The 11,115-nt window shown below is 44.0% G+C and overlaps 1 protein-coding gene across 1 annotated transcript in view; it reads left to right on the plus strand.

Moving 5' to 3' along the window:
* Positions 1-6,671, plus strand: part of rbpjl (recombination signal binding protein for immunoglobulin kappa J region-like) — a 24,167-nt gene extending 17,496 nt beyond the window's left edge. The window contains exons 10-13 of the mRNA XM_030419837.1: positions 78-218; positions 300-455; positions 2,474-2,577; positions 6,125-6,671. Coding sequence (XP_030275697.1) covers positions 78-218; positions 300-455; positions 2,474-2,577; positions 6,125-6,425 — 702 coding nt within the window. The 3' untranslated portion in view covers positions 6,426-6,671. The remainder of the gene's footprint in view (positions 1-77; positions 219-299; positions 456-2,473; positions 2,578-6,124) is intronic.
* The last annotated feature ends 4,444 nt before the right edge of the window (positions 6,672-11,115 follow it).

The following is an 11,115-nucleotide window of genomic DNA, read 5'->3' on the forward strand; positions in this document are numbered from 1 at the left end:
GAAACATATTTTACTGTAATAAATGACAAATCTTGAACTGAAATTTGAGATAATTCTCGTCTCGTTCGTGTCTCCAGGTGATCCGAAAGGTCAACAAGCAGCACGCCATCTTAGACGTGGACGAGCCGGTCTCTCAGCTCCACAAGTGCGCCTTCCAGTTCAGAGACAACCCGTACGCATACCTGTGTTTATCCAACGACACCATCATACAGCACCAGGTGAGACTCCCTGTCCTCTCTCAGTCTGTCTTCCTCCGTTCTACCTTTCAAACGTCTCCTCCGTCCCTTCTGGTCCTCCAGGCCCCGTCCAGCGGCCGAGACCCCAGCAGGGTGGTGCTGAACGACGGATCCTGTTGGACCATCATCGGGGTGGAAGCGGTGGAATTCACCTTTAATCAGGGTCTGGCCTGCATCCAGACACCAGTGACTCCTTTTCCTCTGATCACCGGGTTAGAGGTGAGTCAGAGACAGTGTTGTTTTCGTTGACGATGACGAAATTATTTCGTTGACGGCCCTTTTTTTCATGACGATAACGAGACGGTGACGAGATAAACATGGCTCTTAGATGACTAAAACATGACGAGACGTGAGTGAGTTTTCATTGACGAGACGAGAATGGACGTAAATGTTAGTGAGTGGTCTGTCAGACGTTCAAAATGCATGACATCTCTGCTTAATGTTCGTGTAGCAACTGGACAGCCGCTGAGACCCGGGAGATGCTAACGTCTCCTCAGTCTCTGTCTTCGTTGTTCACTTGCTGTTGTAGCAGCAAGCTAGTAACGGTCGCTACTTTCAAATTAAAAGCCCCCCACTAAGATCCCAGTTCTAAACTCAAATAGGGTGCAATGTAAAGCTCTTATTTTGAAGACACATTTGTTATCACTTTTTTTATATTTTTTTTATTGAACAATTTAAGTGTACAAAACCACAAGGTATAGAATAACAATCAGCACATATCAGCTGTTTTTTCATGAATTGATGCCCTACTTCATCATACAACAGTGTCACACATAAGTTGTGAAAATAGCAGATCTACAAGTTCAACACATTGCAACACATTATGAGCTTGTAGATCTTTTTATTGACCTCAATTAGTCTAAGGGCGTTTTCACACCTGCCTTGTTTAGTTCGGTTGAATCGAACCCTGGAGCGTTCACCCCCTTGGTGCACTTCGTTTGGGAAGGTGTGAACACATCAATCGCATTCGGGTGTGGACCAAAACAACCGGACCGAGACCTTGTTGAAGAGGTGGTCTCGGCCCGGTTCCAGACAAACTCTGGTACAGTTCGTTTGTGGTGAGAACATGATCCAACTCGATCCGACCCAACTGCAGGAAGCATCAGTGCTTAACCCCGAATTTCCACTGGATACGTGTCCGCTGCATTACGGCCCGATCAGGTGTTTTGCTCCGCTGTCCGGTAAACCCCGGTTGCGTTTTGAGTCGGACACGGTGCAGTACGGTAGGCAGCTGGCGTCGCGAAGCCAAGGAGTTCCCGTGATAATCACATGATCACTCGCGACCGCAGTTATAGGTCTGTGTCATAAAAACAACAACACAAAGTGTTCCTGACCGAAGGATCAGAAGAAGAGCTTGTGTTTGTCTCTTTTTTGAGATTTGTGTGCTGGTGTAAAAACGGAGTGTTTTATTTTGAAAAGTAACCGGATGTCAAATTGTTGTTGTTTCAGTGCTTGACTTCCTGTCTGCTCGTTGCTAAATTCAGCTGAATTGCTGCCTCGTTTTCGAATTTAGACCAATTAGAGAGCAGTTTCCTCACGCATCACACATTGTGGTCCACTTGTAAATGCTGCTGTGTGAACACAAACCAAACTCGAGGCAATATGCAACATTGTAACAAGTTGGTCCCTGAATCGGACCAGAGCAAACGAACTATAGGTGTGAAAACGCCCTAAAACTAGACTAAAACCTGTTTGAGTTTTCGTCGACTAGAACTGGACTAAAATCACATAAAAAAGTGACTAAAATTGGACTAAAACTAAAAAGCATTTTAGTCAAAAAAGACTAAGACTACATCTAAAATTGCTGCCAAAAACAACACTGGTCAGAGAAGCATGCAGGAACCGGAACCAACATCCACTCACCTGGACTTTGTCTTCAGTTGGAGTTTATTCAGCTCAGATCTGTGATGCTCACTGAAATGTATGATGTTGGTGTATAAATTCTTTAAACCATCTCTGTTAAAGCAACACTCCAACATTTTTCAATCTACGTTGAGTTTGAGAAAGAGAATTAAATAAAATATTACAAAAGAAAGCACAGTTTCTCAGTCAGTGGCACCAGATCCATCACACACGTCTGAGGGATTCTGTGTCTGGGAAACTGGCAACAAAGATGAGAATGAAGTCATGTGTCGACCTGCACAGACTGTAACTCACACAGGAGATAATCAATCACCATTTAAATCCAGATCAGACGTGGCTACAGTCAGACTCTGTGTGTGTCTGTGTTCCTGCAGGTGAGCGGAGGAGGACACGTGGCCACGCTGGAGATCCAGGGAGAAAACTTCAGCCCTCATCTCAAAGTGTGGTTTGGAAACAGCGAGGCTGAGACCATGTTCAAGTGAGTCCAGAAGGAAACCCAGAGAGATTTATTAACGTGAGCAGACAATAAGACAGACGTGATGAAGACTGACAGCCCAGACGCTACAGTTACAGCTGGCAGTGTGCTGATTCTCTGTATCTGGGTTACTGCTGTTTATAAGAAATCCTTTTGTTCAGTTCACATTTCTGAAGAAACTGACCCAGAAACCTAAAAACACCGGAGGAAATATAAACATACAGTACATTTTACAGACACCAACAGTTGTTATTATACGTTTACAGGCCTGCAGCTCTGATGTCTGGCTGCTTTTAATACGCTGAAAACACTTTGTTTAACGAGTCGTCCACATCTGAGTCAAGGAGAGCTGAGTCAGGATGAAAATATGTCTTTTAATATTTTCATCCAGTGTTGAAACATTGCACACAGTACACAGTGTATCGGTTATTACAGCAACTGAATACATATATGATCAGTTCTGCGGTTATGTGTAGCTTCTGTTTTTTGTTTTAACGATCAGTTTAGTTCAGACCGTGTTTGTTTTATTTATGAGCGTTTCGTGCGGTTCGCTCTCACACTGCTTCACCACAGAGACAGCAGCTGTAGACGAGCAGCACCAAGAGAAGATTAAAGCCGTCGTCTGTTTTATTGAACATTAAGTGGCACTTCCACACTAAATGTTATGTAACCGAGCAGGTTTAACCCACATCATGATCCATCTGACCTAAAAAAGTTGGAAGCAGTTATTTTGCTGTTTTGTTGAGGAATTTCAATAAAGCGCCAGAGACGTGTAGAAAAGTCTGTCCTGCTGAACGCTGAGGTGGGATTCAGGGAGAGAAGATTTTCAGTCGGCTTGTCTGGTCCGATTGAACCTGCATGAATCAGAAAATACATGTCAACATATTAAATGCAGAAATATGTCACAATACGTAGCAAAACATCTTGTTGATGTCTCAGATGTTTATGTGCTTATCAAAAATTCTGGATACTTGTTTCAGTTGTTTCAGTCTCGCTCAAGCCAACGTAACACATTTTATCACAAGAAGAATAATCTGATCCAATCACAAACCTACAAGGATCACAGTTCGCCCCTTAAAGCATGGTTTCAGAAGGAAGGTTAGCTTAGCACAAAGACTCGTAACACAGCAAAACCGCTAGCTTAGTTCAGCTCTGATTCACAAAACCCACCTACCAGCACCTCTGAGGTTCATTAATCAACAGATTATATCTCCTCTGTTTAATTCTTACAAACACTAAAGTGTAAGATGAGTAGAGGCTATTTTCCCCCTCTGTTTCCAGTCTTTATGCTAAGCTATGCTAACAGGCTGCTGGCTGTAGCTTCAAGAAAACAAAATACATATTTTCCATATATTATTATTATATATAAAAGGGGTGCAGCTGAAAATTATTTAGATTTATTTAAAGTTCTTTTTTATACAACAGTAAAAGAAAATGTCAGAAAATGACTAACATGTTTTGTTTTGTCCGTCCGACAGTTTAAACCCACAGGCAGATATTTAATTTACAGCAGAGAATGGCAAAAAAGAATCTCTTCATCACTTCAGGACAAACTTCTGGACATCATGTCAGAAACAAGACGAGCAGTTTTCCAACAAGTTTGACTAAAATTAGATTAACTGAACCCTCCTTGTACCCGTATTCATCCGTTTTATGGGGTCTGAGCCAAGACTGGACCTGAGGAGCATAAAGGATCTTATATATTCAAACATCACTCGCAGGAGCTCAGCTCGACTTACACTGAACCATCTTCTCTCTAACTCCTGCGTGGGAGTCTGTACGTTACTGAAAGCTGCAGCAGGAGTTTGGCAGTCGGGCGTCTCTTCACAGATTCTCAGGTGACGCGTCCCGAATCCAAACAGCCTCTCTGACGTCAGAGTCCACCTCAGAGCCCACACCTGAAGTGCTGAGGCATCGTAAGTCAGGGTCTCTGGCCGAGAGCTGCTCGCCGCCGGCTTCTGCAAATATCCCCCCCAGCAGCAGCAGCTCGGCAGCTCGGCAGCGCGGAGGAAAGACGTATTTATATAACGCAGTCACCCACAATGTGCTGTTTGTACGAGAAGCTGCAGCCAATTAGCAACATGACCCCTCACCGCCATGTGAGCCAGAGGTGTAGATCGCTTTAGATGAAATGACTTATAGAAGGGCATTCAGAGCCTCTGCTGCTCGCTGGTGTTTCATATCCACCACAGAATTATGTTTAGTCTGTGACATAATCATCTAATTATCTACTTCCATGGTTTATTTTTCAGCCTTCACACTGTTGTTGCTTTGGTTGCACATTAAGTTCAGAGGAGCCTCCTGCAAAGTCTCAAACCTTTTCTCTTTCTACATGTTATGTGCACATTGCAACATTTTATCTTATATATGCATTTAGTTGATATTATTGTTTATTATTTTGGGGAGCTCATTATTAGAAGTAGTTGCAGCAGAGTTAGCTGGCAGCTAGTTTGTGTCTGTACGAGAAGACAAAACAAAAACCACAGAGCAGCAAATACACAACATAAATGATCTCATTACATTAAAGGGATATTCCGGTGTAAATTTAATCCATGGTCTAACACACCGTGAAACTGTGTTAGACTCCCTCTCGAGAGATCAAGTTAGCAGACCGCTAATTTACGGAGTTTTATCAACCTCAGAAACGACCGCACGACAACAATACACTGCAGTAAATGGATCCAAATATAAACCGCCACCAAAAAGCCACAAATAATGCTCAGAACAGCACCAAACTTCAGCAACAGTACAAATAGGGTCTCAGCACATAGTCCGGGGCATCTAACCTCCGCTAGCTTAGCTGGATTTCTACTGAAAAGCTGACTAAATTTACCACTCTTCTGCAGCAGCTTCCTGTTGACGGGAAGTCCCGACGAGTCGATTACCGAGTGCAGTAGAGTTCCGCGGCTCATGGATGAAAATGTGTGATTATGACTCCATGGAAAAGCAATCAAAGTTCATATGTGTCTTACCTGCCAGTTTATAACAGTTATTATCGAGAGCGGACAGGGAAAAGAACGGAATTGAGCATTTCTAACCGCACTCGGTAATCGTCGCGTCGGGACTTCCCCGACCCGGAAGCTGATGGAGGAGAGTTGAAATCTGTTTTTAGCTTCACAATAGAAATCCAGCTAAGCTAGCGGAGGTTAGATGCCCCGGACTATGTGCTGAGACCCTATTTGTACTGTTGCTGAAGTTTGGTGCTGTTCTGAGCATTATTTGTGGCTTTCTGGTGGCGGTTTATATTTGGATCCATTTACTGCAGTGTATTGTTGTCGTGCGGTCGTTTCTGAGGTTGATAAAACTCCGTAAATTAGCGGTCTGCTAACTTGATCTATCGAGAGGGAGTCTAACACAGTTTCACGGTGATTTAGACCATGGATTAAATTTACACCGGAATATCCCTTTAAGCGCTCCTGAGGTGTAGTAGGATGAAAAGGAAGTACGTCCAGTGCAGCGTTCCTCCCTCTCATCACTTCTGGTTCCAAAAAACCAAGATGGTGACGACTTTGATGCCAAATACATTATTTTCCTTGTTTTTTCTCCTCAGGTCGCCCAAATCTCTGCTCTGCGTCGTTCCTGACGTCTCTGTCTTCACCGACGGTTGGCGCTGTCTGCGACGCATCATCACCGTTCCGCTGTCCCTCATCCGATTGGACGGCCTGATTTATCGGACGTCCTTCAGCTTCACCTACACCCCCGAGCTCCAGCCTGCTCCGTCCATCCGAGGAGCAGCCGGAGGAGGGAAGAGAGAGGGACGGACGGAGGGAGGACAGGAGGACGACTTCCTGCTGGAGACCATCCATCAGGAGTTCACCAGAGCCAACTTCCACCTCTTCATGCAGAGTTAGCTCGCCTGTCTGACGGCGGCGGAGTCCTCAGGTGAATGTTTGGAGCAAAGACACACAGAAAGAAACTGATGTTTGTTCATTGCTGGTTTTGTGTAAATTTGTATGAATTCTGGAACGAAACACTCGACGGCCTCTGTGTCCTCGTAATCTGTGAGATGTTTGCTGGGGCAGAAGTTCCAAAGATGAATGAAATCCTGTCGACAAGATGACTAGATGTAAAGTTAATAAAGTCATGAGAAAAATACTAAAATAGAAAACACAAAATTCATTTCAGAGCAGATCCTCCAAATAGTTCACGTTGTTTACACACACCCAACTTCAGTCTCCACCTTCATGTGCGTCTGAACTACACCTGTGTCGTCATGACGGCATCTTTCACAGATGAGATGCAGAAATCTGTCCTCAGACATAAACACCTGGGAGAAAACTCAAAACTTCATCTGTGGTAGTTTCTGCAACAATAGGTGTCACCAGAACCACATTTTACTGTGATGAAACACACACACACACACACACACACACACACACACACACACACACACAGACACAAAGATGAAAACTAAACCAGCCACACTGTCGCGGCTGCTAACGAGCAAACACTGATGCTGTCCTGAGACGTTCATACGATGCGTTCAGTGTCACTAAGAGGTGATAAAACAGCCGGGAGACAAACTGATCTGTGACTTCTACTCAGGGAAGAAACTGAGAGCTGCAGAGAGCTACAGAGAGCTGCAGAGAGCTGCAGAGAGCCGTGGCGTGATCGACAGAGTGAACGAAGCGAGGAGGAAGTTTTTTTTTCAGGAGGACGGACACGCGAGCTGAAGCCAGAGTGTTGTGAGAGAAAGCAGCCGCAAAGCTTTCAGCTTCTCATCTGATCCTCTGAGACGACTTCAAACTCAATATTCTGTGAAGAGATTAGAGATCAGTGTGTGTGTGTGTGTGTGTGTGTGTGTGTGTGTGTGTGTGTGTGTGTGAATGGCCCTTTGTTGCTCGACTGTAATACTTCACGTGGGTTTAAGGTGGAGCAGCGTGTGGGCTTCACCCTTCACAGGATCTTTGTAAACGTTTTCAGTTACTTTACCATCAGCGGTTCGATGAGTGATGTCAGAGACTCTGTACAGTTTCGGGTTGGTTCAGTTTTCAGTTTTGGCTAAATGATAAAACCTTGTAGAACATCAACACACAGTGATTATCAGCAGGTGACGTCTGTGAGGCCTGACACACACACTTTGTAACCAGCAGCTCCACAGAAATACCTTGTTTTTTATTAAAGAAGTTAATCTGACTCTTTTATTTTCAGGAATAAGAGACTTCATTGTATTAGATTTTTTTTCGTACTGTACCACACATTCGATAACAGTCAGAAATCCTCTGGATCACGTCCGATAATCCACATTTTGTCCCTTTTGTCCCTCAAATCTCTCATTTTATCACGTTAATCCAATTAAAGTGTCTGACTGAAGCCAAATTCGACAAACCAACAGAGGCGATATCAGCCGGCTGCGTGCTGCACTTTGTTCCCACTGTATGTTTGATCTTTGGGAGTTAAGTTATGAGTAATTATGTTCGTGGTGAAAAGTGAACCAAGGCGCTCTTTTGTTCCAACCAAGTGAAGCAGGAGGAGATCACAGCGGCGTGACGGGACCTCCCACACGGCTCCATCGCTCCACAGCAAACCCAAATTTCATTCTCTTTTCATCCCGGGCATACTTCTCATTCTTCACACGGCTACTTCTGATCAGCCCCGACACAGAAGGAGGAGGAGGGTCGTTCTTCGTCTACAGAGAAGCTCGCCTGTTTGTGAGACACACAGACGAGATGATCGATGAGACGCTGAGCGATCAGGAGACGCTGATGTCTGAGTGTTTTCTCTGTAACTGTGATCGTATCGCACAGATGTTCTCTGAGCTCGCTGCACCTGCAGAGCAGCAGGCAGATATTAACTTAATGACCTGAGATGAACTCAATAACAGTGTGTGTGTGTGTGTGTGTGTGTGTGTGTGAGAGAGAGAAATCTGCAGAAGAAGAACTGGACAGGATGATCTTCATCATCTTTGAACTGAGTAGTTTTGTAAACCTTTAGCATGGATTACATAATCAGATAAAGAACTATAATAGATTATCTAGCAATGATAGTTATCTAATTATTATCAGCTGATTCCACTTCACCAGGTGTGACAGGTGTCTGTGTGTTTGTTCCTGGAGACGTGTTTTGTAGCGAGAAGTTAGAAGCAGGTTTGATGTTTTCAGGAGTTTTTGTCAGTGCAGAAGAAACACAAACTGTCCAAGAAACAGACACGATTCTTTATAGTCGTGTAGCTGAGATGCAGGACGGGCCTGGACCGACCCATCAGAACTCAGTGACAGAGACGTTCAGCAGTGATGGTCGACGAACAGCCACAGTGCCAGACATACTTTCCGACAGGTTGCTGTGGTGGAAAACAAATATCAGCGAGCAACGTTTCCCTCGTACAACGGCTGCTTCTGTTGCTGCTCTCTGACACTTTGTGACGTTTTCCTGAGTCGAGCTGCAGCCGTTCCTCCAGCCGTCGCTGCTCACAGTGTGATCACATCACAAGACAGTCTGTAGTTGATGATGTCTTTTAAATCTTTCAGTTTTGATATTATGACACTTATTTCATAAAGAGCAGAAGTGTTTTGTTGGGAGTAACTTTGATCTGACAAACTGTAAATGTGGAATTTGCAAAAGCAGATTATTTGCATTGAAAAGACGTTTAAAGAAAAAAATATTGGAGCAGCTGAATGACTGCATCTATTTTCTTCTCTTTGTGTTTTAAGTATGTCATGGAACGTTTAATTTAAACGACACTGATAACAGTTTACCCATGATTCATTGTGCAGGACGACCTGACCGACACTAAATCACTGTGCGACACCTTTTCATAACCGCAAACTCGTCGGCTGAATACGTATAATTAAAACACCACGTCCAGTTTCTGTGTTATTATCCCACATGTACGGACATTCTTGTGAGTCGCAGTGGATTGTCCTGTGATTCATTGATCCGGAGACTCTGACAGACTCTGACAGACTCTCCACCTCCGAAACAAAAGCATGAATTGTGGAGGGAGAGGCTGAAATCACAGGCTGGAACGTCGTGCTTTTCATTTCAGCGTCCGTGTCGACAGGTTAGAGCAGACACGCTGGTGTAGACTTCTTCGTGTCAAGCGAGGTTTCAGCAGTGAGTCATCTAGAGATACAGAGTTTCACCTATTTTCACGGCGACACGTGCACCCTAAACGACCTGTAGACGGTCACACTGACGTCGTACGCTTCACTGCAGTTTTCACACTCAAAGCTCAGCAGGTGAAGGGCAGTTTCTTCTCTCCCTCTTCTGCTTTCTCTCTTTCAACGATGACAAAGGAAAATCACATCGTCATATTTTGACTTAATTATCTCCAGAGTCTCTCAAAACAAAAACCTCAACAAGGAGTACATCTGGAAGAAATCCCATTTCCTTTGGAGAGATTTAAAGGTGCATGTGTTTTTTTTAATTCCGCCATGACGATTTTTCTGTTGGTCACCATCGAGAGGTGGACGAGCAGCAGGCGGTGGGTGGATGGATGATTAAATCTGGAATAAACAGACAAACATTGACACTCCTACAGGCATCCTGCAGGCATGACTGAAACAAATGTTTTTTGTTGTTTTTATCTGTAAAGTCTCTTGAGATTTAGGACTAAAACAAACACAAACCACAACAAGGAGCCGGTGGTTTGGTCCCTCGTCCAGCTGACCACCACCCACCGTTAGCATTCAGCTTCCCCCCATACCGCCTCACGTGTCGGATATTCAGAGGGGAACTGAACGGCATGTGTCTCTCTTCCTGTACTCTCTCCTTCCTCTCCTCCTCCTCCTCCTCCTCTTCTTCCTCATCATTAGCAAGACAAACATGTGTGAGAGAGGAGGAAGGAGACGGGCAGAAACACAAGACGGTGCGGTCTCCGGGCTGCTTAATCTCTATCATGTGGGAGAAACTTCAAACTGAGAGATTCACGTGCCCCAAAACACCGACGCCCGCCTCGTTTTCCCTCCCGATGAATGAGAAGCTATATGAAAGGCTCCATTCTTCGGCTGTCATGTGGAGGAACACACCTTCATTCTTCATCCAGACCTCGTCCTCCGTCGTGCCTACAGACCTGAGATCACCCACTTTAACCTCCTGGTGGTTTGTGTTGTTCTGAATATTTCTTTACCAACTAAAACCAGGAACAACAGTCTGATACCACAACTTTCACTCCTTCTTCTTTTATTGTTTTAAGTCAAATAAGCTGAGACTAGAAATCTGTATATTTATGTTATTTTTATGTACTGAAGTTGATTTTTTACCCTCAAAAAGAGAAAAAAAACGTAAAAGAAGAGCATTTTAGTTCATTTATAACAGCTAGAAAGCAACTTTTACAAATTTTAGTGACGTTATTGTGATCACAGCTCAGTGAGGACTCAGACAATAACCTCCAGTTAAAAAATATGTTATCGGAGGACGACACATGTAACACAAGTTAATTTAACAGGCTTAAATTAATAAAATGGAGGCATATCTGTTCCATCAGTTGAGCACGAGGCGGATGACTGAAAATCGAATTAGTTTTATTCATAAAAAATCTCAATCACGTCGCCTCAGGGGGCTTTACAATCTGTCTGTCTGTGAGGAAAAACTTCCTATATT

This window comes from Sparus aurata, chromosome 6, assembly GCF_900880675.1.
Source record: "Sparus aurata chromosome 6, fSpaAur1.1, whole genome shotgun sequence".
Taxonomy (NCBI): domain Eukaryota; kingdom Metazoa; phylum Chordata; class Actinopteri; order Spariformes; family Sparidae; genus Sparus; species Sparus aurata.